General features: G+C 37.1%; 1 protein-coding gene across 2 annotated transcripts in view; it reads left to right on the top strand.

Annotated features, from left to right (window-relative positions):
• POLR3A (RNA polymerase III subunit A) overlaps window positions 1-19,122 on the top strand; it is a 35,910-nt gene extending 16,788 nt beyond the window's left edge. The window contains exons 19-32 of one of the 2 annotated variants that reach the window (XM_065639147.1): window positions 706-843; window positions 2,470-2,640; window positions 3,440-3,553; window positions 4,783-4,818; window positions 7,912-7,998; window positions 8,087-8,169; window positions 9,055-9,225; window positions 9,783-9,876; window positions 9,986-10,078; window positions 10,519-10,683; window positions 11,358-11,522; window positions 11,846-11,977; window positions 13,341-13,473; window positions 17,279-19,122. In XM_065639147.1, coding sequence (XP_065495219.1) covers window positions 706-843; window positions 2,470-2,640; window positions 3,440-3,553; window positions 4,783-4,818; window positions 7,912-7,998; window positions 8,087-8,169; window positions 9,055-9,225; window positions 9,783-9,876; window positions 9,986-10,078; window positions 10,519-10,683; window positions 11,358-11,522; window positions 11,846-11,977; window positions 13,341-13,473; window positions 17,279-17,427 — 1,731 coding nt within the window. In that variant the 3' untranslated portion in view covers window positions 17,428-19,122. The remainder of the gene's footprint in view (window positions 1-705; window positions 844-2,469; window positions 2,641-3,439; window positions 3,554-4,782; window positions 4,819-7,911; window positions 7,999-8,086; window positions 8,170-9,054; window positions 9,226-9,782; window positions 9,877-9,985; window positions 10,079-10,518; window positions 10,684-11,357; window positions 11,523-11,845; window positions 11,978-13,340; window positions 13,474-17,278) is intronic. The other variant, XM_065639148.1, reaches the window with a different exon arrangement.
• The last annotated feature ends 2,663 nt before the right edge of the window (window positions 19,123-21,785 follow it).

Below are 21,785 nucleotides of genomic sequence, written 5' to 3'. Positions count from 1 at the left end.
TTCTGTGATGTAAAATCTTTTATTTCCTGAATAAATTAAAGAAGAAAAAATACATCATGAATTAGATGAGAAGGAAAAAGTTAAATCTTAACTATAACTTTTTTACCGATTTAGAAAACACTACCTGCTAAATAACAGCAAAAAACTGATCTTCTAAGATGAACCTCTTTGTGTGTTGTCTATTGTTCTATGTGATCATGGAGGCAGTTTGGTGTTATTTGGCTTAAAGGGATGCCTGCATAAAGTTCATTGGCGAGAGCAAACCATTTGAAATAATTAGTTACGTACATACATCCAGTCTTATTTTTTCTGGATTCCTTAGTCTTCAGCACTGCAAATACCTTTGTTATTCTATTGCAACATGAACATTCTTATTTCAATTTTTGCAACTCTAAGGGAGGCCGAAGTGTTAGAAGTTGGTGTAGTGTTTGCAAGGGATGGCCTGGAAGCATGACAAGCCTTGGAGAAGAAGAAAGTAAGTCTATTAGGTTTGAAAGAACTAGGAAAGGGTTTTGAAGCCTTTGTTCAGATGTGAAATACAGACATTAACTTCAAAGCTAAATGCAGCTGAGACGGTTGCTCTGTGTTTGTGTGCATATTGGCTAACTATCTGAAAGAATTTAGATGACATACAACCTGTTTTTCTGTAACATGCATACAAAATGTACATTGAATTTTAACCTCATTTCCCCCACTCTTCTCTAGCTCCCAGCAGCAAAAGGCTTTGTTGCTAATAGCTTCTATTCTGGGTTGACTCCCACTGAATTTTTTTTTCATACGATGGCTGGTCGAGAAGGTCTGGTTGACACAGCTGTAAAAACAGCCGAAACTGGATATATGCAGGTAACTGACAGTGGAGTGAGGCTTTTATCAGCCTTGCAAAAGGAAGATGTTTCTTATGTGCATGTTAAGGTGAGGGGTGGAGGAGAAGGGCTTTCATTATGTGTGCATGTGTCTGTTTTTAACGTAGCAGAGAGTAATTTATCCTGTGAAATACATGACTCTGCTCCAGTAGACGCGAGGTTTATAAACCAGACCTCAGGCAATGGTACAGTAACACGCTTATATGAAACTGTTTCCTCCCGAATATGAGTGACAAATGCCCTTGTTCTATGGAATTATTGAGGACTACTTTCTGTGTAGTATGTGAAAGATGGAAATTTTGTCCATGCATAGATTTGAGTTGTGATTGGTTTTTTCAAATACGATCTTTCAACAGTAAGAAACAGAAAACACAAATCCTTGGGTTATTTAAAAAAATATTTTCTGGATGACAGAAATGATGGCTAAAGCTCCCTTTCAGTATCTGTTCCCTTCAGGTAACAGGCCAATGGCCATAGAGACTTGGACTTAAGTGCTGTGAGGTGTTAGTGTCTTTGGTTGTTTCTCCTGTGAAAACAAATGTCCCTCCAACAAAGCATCTTGCTATTATGAGCAGTCTTAAGACTTCAGTGAAAATATTTAAGTATTTTTTTAAGTATAATTTTCTTCCCAGTGTAACAGGCAATAGAAAAGATAATTTGGGGCTAGGGATGCATTCAGAGATATGCGAGTAACTCTACAAAGTCTCACATCAATTCCTGTTGGGGTGGGTGACTAATTAGACTATTTGGCTCCTAAACTAGTGGAATGTTTGCATGTGTATGAGTATCTACAAATATATGTAAATATAATAAGCAGCCTGCAAAAAAAATTTTTCCTCATCAACTTTCAGACTACATTAATAAATTGTAGCACTTGGACTTTGGAATTAAAAAAAAAAAAATCTTAACATAGATTTTGTCTTACCATTTTCCTCCCCAGTGAAAAAATAAAAAGATCTGTTTATATTCTTTAGTGAGCTAATTTACTTTCATAGAACAATGAAGTTCATCTTTCAAGTAAAAACATTTTTAACCACTAATGCTTCATAGGATGTCTTTTTTTTAGGGAGGCAGAGGAAAGAAGTTGGTAGCCAGGAAATTTCCCAATTCAATGTATTAACGTAAGAGAAATAGCTAACACTGGTAGAAAAATAGCACCTCCTGGCTTTGATGGATGAGCTCTTTGGTTTTTGTCAGTGAAAATAATTATAGACTTGTTTTAATTCCATAAGCAAAAGTGGTGTATCCCTTGAGAAATAAACCTGGTTGGAAGAATATTAATATTCTGGCAAAAAAAAATTCCTTGGGCTCTCGTATAATAGGTTCTTGCAACTTAGCATTATGTTTCCTATACGATGTGATTTCTAAATGTGAAAAATTGTGTCGTTGCTTTAAATTTTATTATTGTTGGCTTTCATGTTCTGGGGAATGTAAAGTAAAGGGATAATGTATGACTTAAAATAGGTTTTCGTGCCTTCTAATCACTGTGTCAGATTTGTTTCCCAAGTCCAGTTTCTATACTTCTCATAATCCAAATCAATAGCTTTTTTTTAAAAAAAGATTCCATTTACTTTCCTTGGACCTTTTCCCCCCCCCCCCCACTCAGAGGCGGCTGGTAAAATCACTTGAAGATCTTTGCTCGCAGTACGATTTGACAGTCAGAAGTTCTACTGGTGATATTATACAGTTTATTTATGGAGGAGATGGCTTGGATCCTGCAGCCATGGAAGGGAAAGATGAACCACTGGAATTCAAGCGAGTTCTAGACAATATCAGAGTAAGGATTACTGAAATCTTTGTTAGAAGTGTGAAAAGTCTAATAAGCATGTAGGACGAAGTAATAAATTAAGGAGAAAATTGTTTCAGTTGGAGAATTTATTTTTAAATTACCTCTTTGAGTGGTCCTTTCAGCATGTGTGTGCTAAGAGTTATAGATATTTTTTACATTGGAACAGAGCAGCTAGGACCCAACTCTGTGTATAAGCTGGGAAAAATAAAATTTTTCTTCTGTGCTTAGACATAGTTCTATGGCTTAACACCCAACTCAACTAGATAAACTACTACTGGCTTAGTTGGATACTAGATTGGACAAAGTAATTCCTTATTAAATCAAGACGTGTGTTCTTTGTATTGAACTGCGTCTTTTGTCAGAGGCCTGATGTGGTGTTTAGTAACTCTGGACATACTGTGTTTGAAGAATGGAATAGTTGGGTTTTGGGTTTGTGGTTGGTTTGTTGGTTGGTGGTTCTTCACCCTGCCCCTGAGATAAAAGACTTTTGCTGAAGTGACTGTTCGGATTTCTGTAATCTGAGTGTAATGAGTTGATAGAATTAGAAATGTGTGTGTACCTTCAGATTTAGAGAAGTAAGTAGAAGTGTATGTGGAGCTTCTCTTCACAGTAGTCTGGTATTATATAGCAAAAACAAAACAAAAAACCAAACACAAACAAAAAACCCCACTGAACACCAAAACTAAAGAATATTATTAATCAGTTGTATATAGCTATATTCTGTGTCTTTACAATTAAGTTTTTGTGTATATGTTTTATGTGAAGAAGTAATATTTTTCTTCTTAAGGCTGTGTATCCATGCCGAAGTGAACCAGCCCTTAGTAAAAATGAATTGGTGTTAACATCTGAGTCCATCATGAAGAAGAATGAGTTTCTGTGCTGCCGAGACAGTTTTCTGCAGGTAACTATCTCATTTCCTTATCACACTGTGATTAACTTTTCCTTATAAATCAAGTAAATGAAATAAAATGGTTTTATCAGTCTATAGGAGAAGTGGCTGAATTTTATGCATTAGTAGCAGGAGTAGTAGTTTGTTCGGTAATACTTTTGTACGTTTAGGGGACGGGGAGGTAGGACTAGTAATTTTAATTCTTATTATGGTAGTTGTTCACATTCACCACAGGAACTTTAGAACTGAGAGAAGAATCTAGTAATTTTTGAGTAGGAGATGCTGCTGAGATACCTTGCTGGAATTTCTCTCCATAACAAGGTGCTACAGGAATTACACGCTTCCCCTAGGACATCAGAAATGAAATGATACTGACACTATGTATTAAACCGCTAGGACTGAATCTCATGCTCTGTTATGCATGTTTTGATATTATCAACTTTCCGAATAACTGTTTTTACTCATTTGCTTGCTTTCCCTTAATAGAAATACGAGCTATACACTTGCCCCTGTTTACTGTGCTTTCCTATGATGCTAACCCAGCAAAAAACATCTGTCATATGGAGTGCTTTACTGGGCCGGGTTATATTCTGGGGAGTACTTAATTGTCTTGTAAGGATGAGTGAACATTCACATGACTGCTTACACTTGGGATTGTAAAAATCCGTTTGTTTTAAAGAGCTTTAAGCATTTTTAGTATTTGTGAGAGCACCCATGCTTAAGACTACTTTGGGAGACAGTGATAAAAACTGTAGAATTAAGCTGTCTGTGGACACATAAAGGTATTACCTTGATGAACCTTCTGGTTACTGGCAGTGATGAGAACAACATGAATTTAGTTTCCTGCTTTTGAAGGGTTTCTTTTTAATAGATTAGAGTGCTTTAGAGCAGAAAGTGACAAAGCTAGTAAGCGGTTGTTTATAAACCTGATTCGCAATTCCATTGATAGAGCAGAGTTGAAAATATAATTGCATCCGTACTTGAAATATACTGTAAATCTCAACAGCATCTCTGAAGGAAAAGATGTGTAATATAATAATACCAAAGCTTGGAGAGGAAGCTATTCTTTGAGGTGTACATATTTTTAATCATATCAGGAAAATCTAAATAATCGCTATTAATTTCAAAAGCAGAGATTTGATTACATCACCTTAATGGTATTTAGTTTAACTTAAGATTTTAAAGTTTTAGATACTGTTAAATTTTCTTCTTTCCTTTTTTTTTTCTGTTCATCCTTGAAGACATTAACTGAGACAGGTTATGAAAAATATAATGAGGTAATTGTAGCATGTGTGTGCACTGTGTGAGCATTAATGTTAGTGCTTTTTAGCTAAAAATGTATGTATAGTGCTAAAGTAACTGATTAGCATATATACATTACTGCTTGTTAAATTTTAACGTAGGTGTTCATCACAGTAATTTACCCAATTCTTTTTTAATGGTGAAAAACATGACACATGAAATAATACCCATAGTTAAATTTGAGGATTTGAGGAAGCTTTCTTTTAGTACCTGACTTCCCTTTCTGAAACTCATTCTTTCAACCGTTAGGGATATAAGCATGTGTTTTCTGGTGTTTTACTGTCCCTTCCTCCACTTTTCTCTTCCAGAACAGATCTATTTCTTATCACTGTTATTTTACCAGGGGGTTCCTATAATGGGATTATCCACTCTTGTCCAGAAAACAGTATGTCTAAATAGCTTTTTCAAACAGACTGGCGTTCATTCTGCCTGCACTCAGGCCTCACTGGAGGGAATTCAACTGATGGAAAAGCAGATTGCTGGCGCAGTTTCAGTTGCGTTAATATTTTAACGTATTTTAGTATTTTAAGATATAGGCGAAGGTAAATTTTTGTTTTCTTCTTATTGAAAGTGGGAAAACATATAGAAAACCTTGCCATTTAAAAAAAAAACAACCCAAACAACATCTTTCTGTTTTTTTCACTGTTGGGGTTTTTGTTTTGTTTTGAGTTGATAGAATATGAGTACTGGGGAGCGTGGTGCAAACACGGAAAAGGCTCAGCACACATCCAGTCAGTGCTGGTGAATGTGGAGCTGACCAGCCGTGTCTGCCTGGACTTACTGCTGAATCACCTGGGATGGTGTGTACCACCCGCTTTTCACTGGGCTTCTCCACTGGGAGCATTCTGACACCAGCAGTGCTTCCCGTGTATAAATGGTCCCACTAGCTTAAGTGCTGGGACACATTTTGCAAACACCCGCGGGACCGGCCTTTATACCCTGGACTGCTGTTTGACTGAACATCAGCTCCCTGGGAACTGACAAAGCCCATGTTGAGCCAGAGTTTACTGCGTCAGTTTGATGCGTTTTTGTTACCAGGTCCAGAATAAAAGGCTTCATCGGTTTAGACTGTGTGAAAGACCCAATGATTTCTTGAGCTCCCTCTGGACGTTATATGGCTGTGCTCATAAACAGCATTGCACTGAAGATGGTAACCCCATAGCAATAGACAGACCCAGCAAAGAATGAGCTACGTTTTCTATTCGTGGCATAAATTAATCCATAGTTTGGATGAATTGCTATCAGGCAATTGAAAGTTGAGAGGAATAGGTTATTTCTTCTTTTAGTTTTTGTGCATGAATACAACTTTTGACAATGAAAAATAAATCTCTTCAGAAATTTATTTTCTGTTTTTCACCTTTATTCTTTGGCTCTAGTGCATGGAAGTAATGTATCATTTGAGTACCTCATTTTTACAATTCAAAATGATGCATAACCATTGACTTAGTATGTTGGGGACTTTTTGTTTTTGAAGTATTTTGGTACTTGGAGACTGTCAAAAGGGGAAAGTTGACAATGAATAGTTTGCCCTAATGCTTGTACTTGTATGCTGATTTGGTCTTTTGTCTGCCCTATTGTGGTCTTCCTCCATATGACCACATGAGTAAATCTTTGGCCAGTATGACAACTTCTTTTGAGGAGTGGTGTTGCTATGGTTATTAGTACTGTCCTTGAGTTTCACATGAGCAGGTGAAAATTTGAAAGAACTTTGTGTTTCGTGTTCCGGAGGGAGAAGTTAGTGTTGTACCTTCTGCCTTCTTCCCCTTTCACTCCTCCCTTCTTTGCCCCTCCACAAAAGCAGCATCTTTCAAGATAGAGCTACAGTCTCCCCTTAGTGGTTGTTTTTTCTCTACATCAAATGTTCTGGGTAATCTTCTGCAAGTCCTGCAATATTCCTCTTTTTTTTTTATGCACCTGTAAGTAAAGGATTAATTTTTCTAATACTTATTTTAGGAAATAAATTGTCAATTTTATGCAGAGATTTCGAGGTCAAAAGCATTTACAATGGCAAAATATTTCACTTGTGAATTTCTACAACTTACTGCAGGGCAAAAGTGGCAGAAATGTATGAATGCATCCTGTTGTCATCCAAGTGGGGAAACAACTTGAAGCATCCATTCCAGTAGTGCACTTCTGTTGTTGGTTCTTTTGTTTGAACTTTGTTATAGTATTCACAGAAAATAATCTACTGTCTGAAAATACCTAGAATACCAGTAAAAATGTTGTTATTTTGAGAATCTGAGGATTCTGTTAGGATATAATAGAAGTGTTTTGATAATGATTTATTAATTCAATTATTAAAGAAAAAAATTGCAAATAATTTTTGGTGCCTGGCTACCAAAGTGGTTGGAAGGAGTCCAGTAGTGAGTGAAGAAATAGGTGATGTTATACAGTCATCATCCTGGCTGTCAGGCAGGACTAATGGGATGGAAAGAGTTTAAAAGAACTCTAAAAATCAAACTGTTCACTCCTCCACAGAGGCTTTTTTGAATCTTTGTTGAAGTAGATGAGAAGGATTTCTTCTTGCTTTTTGTTTCTATTTTGGTCTTGATAAGCCTGTGTTACGGTAACGACTTGTACTGAGTCCACTTTCACGACTTCTGGTGTACATATCTATGTCCAAAGCACAATGCCTGAATGATGTTTCATAGAAATGTTACATATTTTTCCAACAGTATTGTTTCAATTTATGTTCCAGTAAAGACTGCTAGAACTACTTGGGGGTAAGGGAGTTAAAGGCTTAGGTACCACTACATGTTAAATGCAATTATCTGCCAGACCTCTCCACAGCATAGGGAAGTTATTTGAAGTATGTTAGGATGCTTTTATTCAGCATGAACCAAATTCCTCATGTACTGCTAATAAATTGTGGTTACATACGAGTGAATCTGGTTTGCTAAATTCTGGTTTGTGTGTGTCTTAAGTTTTGATGTTCCTCTCTTCATATTGTGCGTTGTTAATCTATGACTGTAAACATGCCGTGAGGAGATCTAAGCAATTAACTTACTGCTAAAGACTTCACTAGGAAGACCATGTCTTTGCTTATTGTTGCTTTAATGTAATTTCAGGAAATTAAAAAGTTCATCAAAGGTGTTTCTGAGAAGATAAAAAAAACTAGGGACAAGTATGGCATTAATGACAATGGCACAACAGAGGTAAATATTTAGTTTCAAGGGGATAATTATGTAGTTATTTTAAATCTTCATAAGCTATTACTTTTCCAACTGTCTACTCTCTTTTCAGCCACGAGTTTTATACCAGTTGGATAGGATTACTCCAACACAACTGGAGAAGTTTCTAGAGACTTGTAGGGACAAATACATGAGGTAAGTGTTTAGCCTGTTATTTTCTCTCAGTTTATCCCTCTCCCCTGCCCCAAATTCAATATTTATTGCTTTGTTTGCAATCTAGGAGAGTACTTTGCTATTTTTACTGTATTATTATTGGTTCTGTTCTGAGTGCAATACAAATAAAGAGTAAGAAACAGTTGTCCCCAGTGACATAAACATTGCAAGACAAAGGTAGAATGCCAAAAAAAAAAAAAAAAGAAAAAGCATTGCCACCTACAGGTGAGCTTGTTAAGTGGACATGTTCCCTTCCTACCTCTCTTGCAGAAAATTTTTCCAAACCACCAGAGTCCATGCAAAATACTGTCTGAATAGATCAGTTCCAAATCCATGGTTATTCTTGATCTACAGAGTCTGTGAAGAGTTGTGTCACACTTTATGCTAACATTCTTGAATCTGTTAAACACTTGTAAGAGCCTTTTGTTTGTTATTCTGGATTTTGTTCTGATTTAAAAGTAATCTACATAACAATTTTTTAAAGATGATTTCATAGAGGTCTCTTGTGCTTGAACATATAAAGCACAATTTTGGAAATGTTAGAATATGGGATTTCCCTGTATGGGGAATCATGAATCTATTGCTTGATGCTTAAGAGGAAGAGGACAAGCATTTTGTTTTCTGTTATGGATATTACATGAATCTGTGGAATGCCTGTATGACAGAGCATCCTCTTGCCTTGCATGAGATCAGCGACTTGAGTATTGGTGACCTTTTAACCTCTCTCACGTTTGTTTATTGAAAAAACATCAAACAATTTCTCATATATCTACTGGAATAGTTTGTGTCTTTGCTTGCTTAGGATTTTATGCCTTTTTGGGTTCTGTGTCTTTCTTTATTTTTTTAATGAGAGAATTTCTTTATCAGGGCGCAGATGGAGCCTGGTTCTGCAGTAGGAGCTCTTTGTGCACAGAGTATTGGTGAGCCTGGCACACAGATGACTCTGAAGACCTTCCATTTTGCAGGCGTTGCTTCAATGAACATTACCTTGGGTGTGCCAAGAATCAAAGAAATCATTAATGCTTCAAAGGCTATTAGGTACTAACATTTTGCTTTGTTTTTTTTCCCTTCGCTTAAGTGAAACCTGATGGATAAATTTGCAATGTGTGACAGCCTTTCCCTGTTCTCAGTAATATACTAGACAACATTGAATGCATGGAATACCCAAACAGGAAAAGTGTAATGTCTTTCCAATTAAGTGATACTTAGGCCCAGGAAAGACAGGTGGTTTTTTTTCTGAAAATCAAATGAAGTGGTTACTTACGAAGTTGAATATTCCGTTAGGTTTCTGTGTTATATTGTGAAGCTTTCTGGTGTTTAGTGGTAGTTGAAGCAAACCTTTTCCTAGGTAGCCATGAACCCATACTTAAATAATACTAGAATAGCGTATAGTCACTAGGTGTTGTGTTGTAATCTTTTGTGTGTATGCTTGTTTTTACCAGCCTGAAGTACATGAACAATAATTTTCTTAAGTGTACCCACGGAAGCTGAAGGTCTCTTTATCTTATTAAATATTACTCTAGATGATGAGAGAGATTCTGTAAAGCAAGCCATTTCCTAACTGGGTTTTTTTTGTGTGTGTTTATTCTTTGTAGCACCCCTATTATAACAGCACAACTGGATAAAGATGATGATCCTGATTTTGCCCGTTTGGTTAAAGGAAGAATTGAGAAGACTTTATTAGGAGAGGTAGGAAAAATGTATTATTGCTAATGCTTTAAACATAAGCATTAGCCAATTGCTGTGGGGCATTTTAACCATTTTCACATACTAACTGTTTCATCCTTATCTCTTAAAGATTTCAGAATATATTGAGGAAGTGTTTCTTCCAGATGATTGTTTCATCCTGGTGAAGCTGTCTTTAGAGCGCATTAGACTACTGAGATTAGAGGTGAGTTGTTCAGTTCTTGTGCAGACTATGCCTTGGGTAAATTCCATAAGATCTCTTAATCGTGTCTCGGAAACAGAAATTTAGACCAGTGGAAGTTAACAAAAAAAAGTAAGCTAAGGATTTTCTGTAGCTACATTACATCTGGATTTTTTTTCCTTGTAAAAAGGATATTTTTTCCTTTATTTGGAAATGAGAGAACATACTTTCATTTCTTGGTGTCTTGCTAAATACAAGGGTGCCATTTCTGTCCGTTAACATATAGGCTGATACCCTCAGCATAGGATAGTATTTCATGCAACTTGTAAGAGTAATAATATTTGTTTATTTTTCTATGTTCTGCTTTTTTATCTTCTGTTGGAAGACTGCTGCATGTCCTTGATCAGATACATATATAAGTAAAGGGAAATATCCTGATGTTTACTGGCTGACTTCTGCCACAGGTGAATGCAGAGACTGTGCGCTACTCTATTTGCATATCTAAACTCAGAGTGAAGCCTGGGGATGTTGCTGTCCATGGAGAAGCAGTTGTCTGTGTGACCCCTCGTGAAAATAGCAAGAGTTCAATGTATTATGTGTTGCAGTCCCTGAAGGAAGAGCTACCAAAGGTAAAAAACAAAGGCTGTCTCATGTTTTTGTGGGAGGTAATCGGTAACAATAATTTGGGGTTCTATGGTGGGAGGATGAAGTAATTCTTGTCAGTATTGACAATGAAGATGGGCTGAGATCATAACTCTTAGATTACGATGCTACTGCTTTACAGCTGAAACTAAGCCTCCATTACTAATCCTTATAAATAAAATCGAAGCCACAATACTTTTCTGACAATATTTACTGAAGCATTCCGAGTGCAACAGTTGCGTGAAATAATTGTATCTTCTTCCAGCTACATGTAGAATGGAACCATATGACAGCAGCTGGCATTTTTGCAGCTATCTGTGAGGACACTGTCTACTTTGGATTTTAAAAATCCTGATAGGTGAACCTTAGTTAGGATGCCGGCTCAGTTGTGTGGATCTACCACCATTCAGAGACCTAGTTCTGAGTGTGAGGATATCTGGCATAAAATATAAAATGTAGGTAGTGTCTAAGGTTTAAAGTGTGAATGTCACATTTGCACCAGTGTATTTAAGAACAGGAAGTCGTCTTTCATATATATTTTAATTGAGCATTTACTCGAGAGGCTGGAGCTTCCAACTATGTTAGAGCACTAAAAAGGATTACCCTTTTATACTGCATTACTGTACACATCAAAGTTACTAGGTTTATTTGTTTTGTGAAGGTTGTAGTGCAAGGTATACCAGAGGTTTCCCGGGCTGTCATTCATATTGATGAACAAAGTGGAAAGGAGAAATACAAACTTCTGGTTGAAGGTGATAATCTGCGAGCTGTTATGGCTACTCACGGAGTGAAAGGAACAAAAACATCCTCTAACAACACTTACGAGGTAACGTTCCAATGGGTACTGTGGGTTTTTCCCCATAGCATCTTTATTATAAGTGCTTGTTTGTGCTCAGATGCAGCAGTTGATATCTAATCAAGCCTGATTTCACTAATAGTTGTCAGAATGCATTAACACAAGAGAGTAATTCAACTGGCAACACTGTTCACTTTAAAGAAGCTCTTTCTAGAAATATTTTTAAAATGGAGAAATGCAAAAGGGTAGTAATGGAAATGGAGTATTATCTGACATCAGATGGTATTTGTTCCAGGAAAATACTTGCTCCAAGCATTTGGTTCTTCATTAATCTGACACAATCTCTTGTGTAGGTAGAGAAGACACTAGGAATTGAAGCTGCTCGGACAACCATTATCAATGAGATTCAGTATACAATGGTGAACCATGGTATGAGCATTGACAGGAGACATGTTATGTTACTGTCTGATCTAATGACTTACAAGGTTTGTACTGTGCTTTTTCCAAATGTTACACTGGTCTGTGTATGCAAATTAATTTTATCATGTTTGAGAAGGGCGAGTGAGCTAGGGAGATGGAAATCAGTTATAGTTTTAAAGAACTGTAAGTTATACTAGCCAAATACTGTTGTTTGTTTATCAAACAAAATGCTTAATTAATCTAGTTCTTGGGGGTGTGGAGGAGAAGGTCTGTTTTGACTGAAAACAAGTTGGGGAGTCATAATTTCTTATTGGAAGTAGTAATCCTAAAAATTCTGGTATGAAAATCAACTGTTTGGGTAACCATGCATGCAATTTAAGGCTTGCTGTGCAGAAAACCACATGAGGTGTGGTTCATAGCAGCTGCACTGTATATAAGGGTCAAAGCATACAGACATTACAAATAGAATCAGATTACATGTAGAGAATGAGCAGCCTTCCAGAACTTGCTAGTAGAAAATCCATATCTGTTCTTCATTGACTGACTTTCTCTCCTTCACATCCAGTATGTTTTTTACATTTGAGTACATTTAGTGAAGTGAGATTTTCCACTTTGCCTGCCAGAGTGCAAGGGTTTAATTTGAGTCAAATGGATGGAGGAGTTCTGACTTCTCCCAGAACTGTAGGGCTTTGTTGTCCTGAGCTGCAGCAGTCCCCGGGCTGGCTCTGTGGAGCTGCCACACAATAGTGGAAAAGGGCATCAGAGCACAGTGTTTCACACTTGCTGGGCTCCTAGCATGCTTTTGTCGGGACTTTTGACTTCTGCTTCTGCGCACAGTCTATTATAATCAGGAAGTTTGTTAGAAACAGAGGCAGAAATAAACCAAGTTAGTTTAAGAAGCTAATTTCTTCCTTTCCTGGGGTGTAAGAATGTAGTGTAAGAATGAAGATTTAACATCTGTGATGTTCAGGCAGCTGAAGTCAGATTTATCAGTAGACAATAGGCAGTAGCTTCAGCATAGTGCTCTCAGAACCCACTAAAGTTTGTAGCTCACCAGCTAGTTTTATAATTGCGTGATTTTTTTTCTCATGGCCATGATTCTCTCAATCTTTCCAATATCCTTGCTTGAAAAAAGTAATCTGTTGACCATTTATAACAGCTTCCGTTGTATACGAATAATCACTTCTGTTTTATTTAAATATTGATTGCTACCATACTATTAACCTTCAGAATGTTTAACTGCAAAGCAGCATATTATGACAATGCTACATTGCAGATAGTAACCTTTTTACTCACTATTTGTTTCATGTGTTTGTTAGAATAAAAACTAGTTTTCTGTTGTTCACTTGATTTGCCTCTTCAGCAAACATAACTGACCTCCAGCCACTATTGTGATAGTCTGTCTTTGGGTTTTTTCCATCAATCAAGGGCGAAGTGCTGGGCATTACTAGGTTTGGACTGGCAAAAATGAAGGAAAGTGTGTTGATGCTGGCTTCCTTTGAAAAGACTGCCGACCATCTCTTTGATGCTGCCTACTTTGGACAGAAGGATTCTGTTTGTGGTATGTATTACAAATTCTGCTGCAGTCTGTGGTCTTTACCCAGCATCTGTAAACCTATTCAAAGCACTGGATTTTTGCCCTTGTTAAGCTTACTTGTCAAAAACTTCAGGTCTGAGGCTGATCCATACTTCTTGATCCTGGAAGTTTGGTGGATGTTTCTCTACTTCAAATCTCAATCAAAGGTCTTGAAATCGGTTGGACATTTGTGGTATGTTTCTTAAAGTAAACTTTTAGTAATTTGGTTTTACTTCTCACTGGATAGCTCAGGGAAATACCATGAAGTTTGTCCCACTATCAGTAGTTCTGTTTTTTCAACTGTGAAAGTTTGTATGTTTAACATGTAGAGCTGATGAAGGAATCTAGAACCCCATTCACTCTTTAGAGTTCGTTTTCATTCCTACCAAGAGGCAAAAGACATAGATGTCTTGGGTGGCATAGGAGAATATCATACTGTCCATAAGGATTGCTCATGTGATTTGTCAGTTGTACGTAGAAATAAACAAAGGCAAAGTTCTTGACTTCTTCAGTTACTTCTGATCTAAATAGGTTAAAATTGTGTTTGCATTTTTTTTTCTTTTTAATTAGAAGCCTTGTTTATCAGTACTCCATTCATTAATAGAACAGAGAAGATTCCTGTCCTGAGAAGTAGGTTTTTAGATGTATCTATTCTTCAGTTATAAGGTTAAATTCATTAACACCCACAGAATAATCTTTTCACCAAAGTCATGAAAGAAATTGATAAGAGTTTAAAAATACATGTATATGTGCATACAAGTTTATGCACACATACATACAGCCAAATACAAAATTCAAATAGAGGAATTTTCTCATTCTGTTTGTCTCTTAATTTTGCATTTCTGCCATGTACTCTAATACTTGGAATTGAAATTATTTTTCCTCTTTTAACCTCCTTTGCCCCTGTTCCTCCCAGATTTCTCTCTACTTTAAGCTACATACATTTTGGGATAATTTGTTAACAAGTCTCTTTCTAGTAGTTTAAACAGAGAGAAGAAGTCAGGCGGGTTTTGCCATCTCATCATCTGTTTATGTAATGCCTACCATCCCAGAGCTGTAACTGCTCATTTGGAATTTCTGGGTGCTAAAGATGTATAAAAATATGAATGTATTATGTTAAGGTTTACTGGTCTGTATGTATTTCTAGGTGGTCTTAGAAAGTGTAGCCAATTTCAAACAGTGCTTTGTGGACATCGTATTTTCTGAATCCCTGGAATCTGTTAGAAACTTTAGTGTTACTAGTTTGTATTTTAAGAACTCTGCCACCTTCTGACTGTCCGGCATTCCACGTGACTGGAATTTTTTTATTATTATTACTATTATTATTATTATTATTTGCCCATGACTAAAGCAAAGATCCTATGGGAGATTGATTCCATCCTGGACCCTAAGAAAAATAAAATATTTTCTCAAAGTCTCCTCTCAGCTGGTAAAATCTTGTTTTGAATAATGTGGGAACCAAATATCTTTTGATGTTGCCTTCTATATAAATGTTTTAGTTTAAGTAAGAAAATGGAATGAACAAAACAAAATCGTTGTCTGTCTTCCAAAACTTAACAGAGAATACTGGCTTGCTTGAATGCAAAAGTGCTGTGCAGCTGCCTGACCTGGCCATCACTAGTTACCTCTTTGAATTGCTGTGAAAAGACTCTTACACACTAATGGTTTTGCATCTCCAGAGCAGGAAAAAATTATAAATATTGCCAAGAAAAATGAGTATGTACCCAAAATCAACTGTAGGTCTTGAACTGAATGGCATCTCAAATCGGTGCTTCTCTTGAATGTATAGAGTGGTATAGTTTTAGACCATGTGGCCTTTGAATCCCTTTTGTTTTGCAAGATGCTTTTTAACCCCACAACAAAATGGGAGACAGCTGCTTCCTGGTCTTACCTGCGTAAAGAGAAGCATTTTCTTTTGAGAATTGCTGATCCCACCTGTCAGTGGGCAGAGTGGGTTGGAACAAGAGCAGAGGACGACATCCAGTTCCAGCAGCAGGATCAGCAGAAGTGCCTCTATCTGCAAGGTGCTGTGTAGAGATAGACGAGGTTCCTGGGGACATGGTTTAGTGCTACAGTTAGGTTATGGGTGGGCTTGATGATCTTGAGGGTCTCCTCCAACCAAAATGATTCTATGATTTGATGAGATACAGTCGATTTGCCTTTCTGTCCCCTTCCCAAGGACCAGCCAACAGCACTCTAATTTCTAACTTCAAAGTGGCAACTGCCAGCTACACATCGCTGCTGTGATACTCATTTATGAGGATGTGATCTGGAAGGGAAGTGTCAAATATGCTTCCCAATTAGAGCAGTGTGACTGGCTTCATCTCTACTTAGCTTCTTCCAGCCGAAAGTGAGAGCAGCAGTTCCTTGCTGTCAGCTAGATGCTTAAGTCTGCAATAGATGACAACTGATAGTGTTACAAGACATTGCACTGGAGGAGGCTTGAATGGTCACTGGAGTGGAGTGTGCTGTCCTGGCAGTTGTTCTGCTATCATCAACATCATTATCTTCACCCGGCCGCAATGATCGTTGTTGGCCCCCAGTTTACATTAATCTGAGCAGATAGAGGACACACGCTTGGTTGTTACAGTGGCATTTTCTGCTAGACACGACTGCTGTCAGGTGAGGGGAGTTGTCCACAAGGTGCAAGGGAGGTGGCGAGGAAGGGCTCCTGGTTATGCACATGGAAGTACTGCAGGGGAAGGAGGATTCCCAGAATTTAAGTGCAGGTTCCATGGTTCAGAGGTTGGCTCAGCTTGAAAGGTTATTGTGCAAAAACAGTTAAGTTTTATCTTGTTGGTTGTTAGAAAAGTATTTCCTTTATCCATTGGAACCTGTGTGCTGCAGGGGCTGTACAGATTAGTGGGCCTGAATATACAGCAACTAACTCCTAAGAATTCTATTTTGCACAAGATTTTTAAGGTATGGTGTTGGAAAATGCAGTAGAAATGCAGCAGTGATCTAAGAGTAAAAATACTGAATCTTCATTCATATACATTTAAATTATCAATCAAATCTTGCCCAAATTTTAAGCAAATTTATTTTCATCCTTTGTGCATTCAACGGTGCAGCTATTTGTTGTTATTTTCTTAAACATTTATGTGAAAGACAATATTCTTATATTCCTGAGGATGTGTGAAAGTGTCATTTGCATTATAACAGTATGCCAAGAAAAAAAGCACTGGTATCTGATAGCTTGCTTTTGATGTGGAGTGTTCTTTGGGAAAGTTATATATACATCAGTAGACCTGGAATATAAATCTGTCAGCACATTGCTGTGAAAATGTTATAGCTATCAAGAATAATTGGGGCAGACTAAATCTTTAAATTCAAAACAAGCATGTTTTGAATTGTGAAAATGCAAAAAGCGCTATAGCTAAGGTGGTGGAATGACTGTCTCACTGGGATGTTGCTGAGCTTTCAAGGGAACCTCGACCAGGTGTGACTGAAGTCTTTAGCATTGAGTCAGAGAATGAACATGAAGCATCTTGTGCTGTTGTCACTGAGTGGAATGTGCCTTCTCTGAAAACAAACCTTCTGAAGCTCTTTCATTGCTGGAGATGTTTAGGTTTTTTCTTAACTGTACAGAGTGCAAATAACACTGATGAAATAACATACTGATCTGATGACCATAATATTTAACTTCATCTAGCGAAGAGGCCTTGGCCTGTGGGTGAGGTTCAAGGAGATTTGGTAGGCAACGCATACAGGATGAGCAAATGAAAATAGTTTTGTGAATACATGCTCTTTAGATGTTCAACAAGTTCTCGTTTTGTTTTGTTTTTCGTAGGTGTTTCTGAGTGCATCATCATGGGAATTCCGATGAATATTGGAACAGGACTCTTCAAACTGTTGCACAAAGCAGATAAAGAATCAACCCCTCCTAGGAGGCCTCTGATATTTGATAATAATGAATTTCACATTCCCCTTGTTACATAGCACTTGGGCATAATACTATAGCAAAACAAGAAATAGCGAGAAAACATCATTTAAGTTAAGAAACATGCTTTATCAGTTCTGTGTGTCTCAATAACTGAATCGGTAAGTGAAAGACCATCAAAAGAATTGTCCAATTGTTTACCGCCTGTTAGTACAAACCTTGAATGGACAGGCTTCTCTGCAGCAGAGAGTGGAAATTAAATTTAAAGTGGATTTCAGCTGATATAATTTTCTTTTTCATGTGCTAGAATTAGATCTTTGTGTTAACATCAGTGTTAATCTGTGGAAGTTGTTATTAACTCAGTATGAGACATGTATATTCAGATTTTATTTAAAAAAATAACCTGCAAGAGAGATCTGTGAGCTTGCCCAGAGTACACGTGGAAATGGCCTTTCAACAAGAGCTGCCGGGGTTGATCTAGCTCTTAAGAACAGAGACTTCAGAAAGCTAGAACTGAGTCTCTGATTCCTTCATACTGAGTTAAGCTTCAGGAATGCTGCTAAAATTTTTGAAATGTTTGCTCTTTGATTGTGTTTTCCATTGTCTTTTCATTTATCCCAAGTTATTATCCAGTAAATGGTTTTCCTCCCCAGAATTCTGCTCTGGGTTTTACCTACAAGAAGCTGCAGATCGTAGAGCTGTTACTAAATTCTGAGGAGACTGTTACAAGAACATTACAAATTATAAATAGCTTTTCGCATTATATATTATATACTGCTGGAATCTGTAATTTACAGCCATCTTATTTTGGGAAAGTTTCGTAATTGAGCAAGGTCATATGAAAAAAAAGAAGACAAAAAGCCAAAAAACCCCATATTTGTTTTAATATGTAAAGTAGAAATAGAAAGGAAGCTGTTTTCATGCGTGGACATGCTTTAGCCCACTAGAGCAGTTGCAGAATGAATATACATTTTAAAATTGTTTCAGTGTAGTATGTTTACTTTTACTCTGGTGCTATGGAGGGAAAGTATCTTAGTGTTTTCTGGTCAGCAGTGTTTGGATATTCAGTGTACTCATAACATGGATCAAGGTTGGAGAGAAACAAAATAGAGAAAAACGCTGAAGTTGTGCACTCATGAAGTAAAAGCAGGCTGCTGAATGAAAAAAGCATTTCAAAATGAATGAGTTTGTACTTCAGTTTGTCTTCATTTCTCAACCAAAATAAAAATGTAAGGCTACATTCAGAGCATGTAAATCTGTTAAGTCTTAAGGTACCACCGTGTCTGGTTTTAAAATCATCCTCCATACAGAGAAGACGTGAATTGAAATTCAGCATAGCTGTTGTCAAATTATTTTGTATTTTCAATGTGATACTAAGACATACTTCTGCCCAGATTTTGGCAGGGTAAAGATGAGAATGTAATGCATTTAGTATCTGCTCTAAAAGCCATGTGTATTTTGCTGTCTCTCTTTTAACAATAGAAACTTCAGAATAAATTTCAATTTTCTTTGTGATCTCAGCGAGATTGCCACTTACTGATTTGTCTGTATAGAAGTCCAGCTCAATTTCTTTTTTAAAGATGTAAGTTTAAGACAGGTAGGGGCCAAGTAGAGAGAAAGCCCATAAACCTTTCCTGTGGATAAGTATTTTGTCTTATCATGGAAAATTCTACTGAAAGTACCTGGTGGTTTTGTGAATAAGGATTCTTCTGAAAGTGTAAATGGGTGGAGTTTGCATTGGAATGAGTAACCATCTCTTTTTTTTTCTTTTTTTCTTCTTTTTCTTTTTTTTTCTTTTTTCCCTTTTTTCTTTTTTCTTTTTCATTTTTTGTAATATAGTGAAATGCGGTTATTTAAATGATGGTTTCACTTTTCTATGTGTTAAAAGTATTCAGTAAATCACATCTGTTATTATTGTCCTTAACATGACAATAAAAAGAGGCAGAGATAACGAAAATTTAAACCTTTTTTTTTAATTGATGCATTATTTTTGTGCATAATTAATTTATAGATGACCTAACCTCCATCTCCCTCATTTACTGAGACAGTTGAGGATTATTGAGCTTAAATCTCAGGTATTTACAACCTAAATCAATATATAATATAAAACCTATCTTGCTTAAAGTAAATGCAAACATGTCTTGGCCTTGGAGCAGGCTATGCATTTCCTAAGTATTTCAGCCAAAAATAGATTGTTTACAAGAGCACTCTGAATTAGTAATTATTGTTTGGGCTTTCTGTACAGTCAGTAAAAGAATTAGCTGTTGGGTTTCACTCAGAAGCAGGTCTTTTTTAAGGGTCAGTTTTAATCATCACAGAAATGGAATTTTAGGCTATTTCCTAAAATTTACTTATTAATTTATATTTTCAATAAATTGTTTCTGAAAAATTACTAGATAACAGTAGAAGCCCTATAAGAGAACATTCCAGACAGCCAACAGGTCTTTACGTGGAAAAGCATCACTGATTCATTTATGATGTCTCAGGATTACAGTAAAAACAGTTGCGGGGTCAGTGCTCAAATCTCTAGCTGTTAGGTGATGGGAACAATCAGGTGCTAAGAAGCAGAGCAGATGAGCTGCTGGCGTGGGGACACGGCAGGTGGAGCAGCCCGCGCCCCGGGCAGGAGCCACCGATGTGCACTGTTGGTACCAAGGGGTGGGCTGAGCAGAACCTGAGCACAAGTGTAAGAGAAGGGGGAGAGGACGATGAGAAATGAAATGGAGACCCTGAGGAAGGCTCTGCTTCCTGAGACTGTTGCAGGAGGGTTCGGTACGTGCTGCGAAATACATTTCTGTGACAGCTGTGTGGACGGCAAGACGCAGCTGGGGACGCCGCGGAAGGACAAGCGGCGTGTCCTGGGTCTGCAGCCCTCGCTGTGGGGCTGCCAGGGCAGCTTTCCTTGCTCGTGGCTGAAGTTCAGCTGGAGCGCTCTTGCAAGCCTGTATAATATTATTCTGCAATGTATATAGCCTACATAATTTTGACAGAACAGTAGATGTAGCCCTGACGGGATTATAATTTTTACAGATCAAGTTTATACTAATTAACAATCTGTGCTTAACCTACATCTTTTGACAAATTAGTGTTCTCTCCCTGTAGTATTTGTATTATAAGGGAAGAGTACCTAAGGTGGAAGAAGCATGCAGGCAAAAGTTGTAGTTAAAATTAGTTAGCAAACCAATAAGCAGAGAGCATTTTTTAAAAGAAACACACTTCATAAAAAAAAAAAAGTAATAAAGTCCATTCTGTTCTTAGTATGTTTATCAGGATATTACTTTACACGTCTCTTATCTGCAGAGATAAGAAAACGGAAGCACATGCTGTATAGGTTTTCTGTTGTGAATATGGGAAGCTGGGAATAAATCTAGATCTGTGCTGCTTTGGTCCATAATTTGAAGAAACTGAGTGTGGAGAGCTATTCCTTTTTTTTGCTTTATCTGTGCTTAAAAAAAAAAAAAGGAAAGCATACTAATACTACATTTTCCTGTATTTTATAAATTAACTACAAGTAGGATAAAGTTTGGTTCCATCAGGACAAATACTCCTTGATGTCTGACCACTTGTCACTGTTTCAGTATAGGCCGAAGGAACCATGGCAACAGGTAGCGCCTCAATTTTGTATCCCTGTGCTTGCAGGCAGGATGGTCTTTAGAAACCCATAGCAAACAGGATAAAGATTTCCACAGTATCTGCATATTTGCCTAAATTCTTCCGTGAGTGTAACTGATGAATGCTTCATCCTCAAAATGGGTAGCTAAAGCTGTGTATTCAGACCTAGAAAAGTCTGTCAATAATAAAATATGGGGGAAAAAAAATAAGAAAAATTGGCCTGTATTTTTTATATTGTCTGAGAACGGAAAAACTCCAGGGGATCAAATTAGAAAATGTGTTAATATTATAATGCACAAATACTTGGCAGGTTATTTGGATGTGGTTACAGTATTGTATATAAAGGCATGGCAAATTTGTTTTGAGGAATAAATACCAAAATCTCACAGGACAATCTGAAAGACAGAAATAAGACAAACCAGCCATACTGCTCTTGTATGTCAGTGCTTGTGAAAATAAGTTTTCCTGTAACTGATAAAATGAAAATTTTAAAACATTCTTTCTAATAAAATTAGATCATATCATCATCTTCCACTAGAGAGCAGCGTTTTGTTTTGGAAAAAGGGGGGTTTGGGTAGCAATTCTTAATTTTTCTATTAGAAATAGTTATCTGCAATATCAGAGCTGAAATACAACTATGAGGAGGAAGGTTACCTGTTAAAACCATGTATGTGAGGAAGGAGATGAAGGGAATCCATTTTCCTAAGAAGGAGAAAACAGGCTCCAGACATGCTTTTTCACAAATCAGTGAGGACTTGCTTATCTTTTGCCCCATCTGGCTTAAAAACCCACCCAAACGAACATA

The sequence above is a fragment of the Caloenas nicobarica genome, chromosome 7, assembly GCF_036013445.1.
Source record: "Caloenas nicobarica isolate bCalNic1 chromosome 7, bCalNic1.hap1, whole genome shotgun sequence".
NCBI classification, from domain to species: domain Eukaryota; kingdom Metazoa; phylum Chordata; class Aves; order Columbiformes; family Columbidae; genus Caloenas; species Caloenas nicobarica.
The sequence above is the reverse complement of the archived record's forward strand: the minus strand, read 5'-3'. Positions and strand labels throughout refer to the sequence as shown.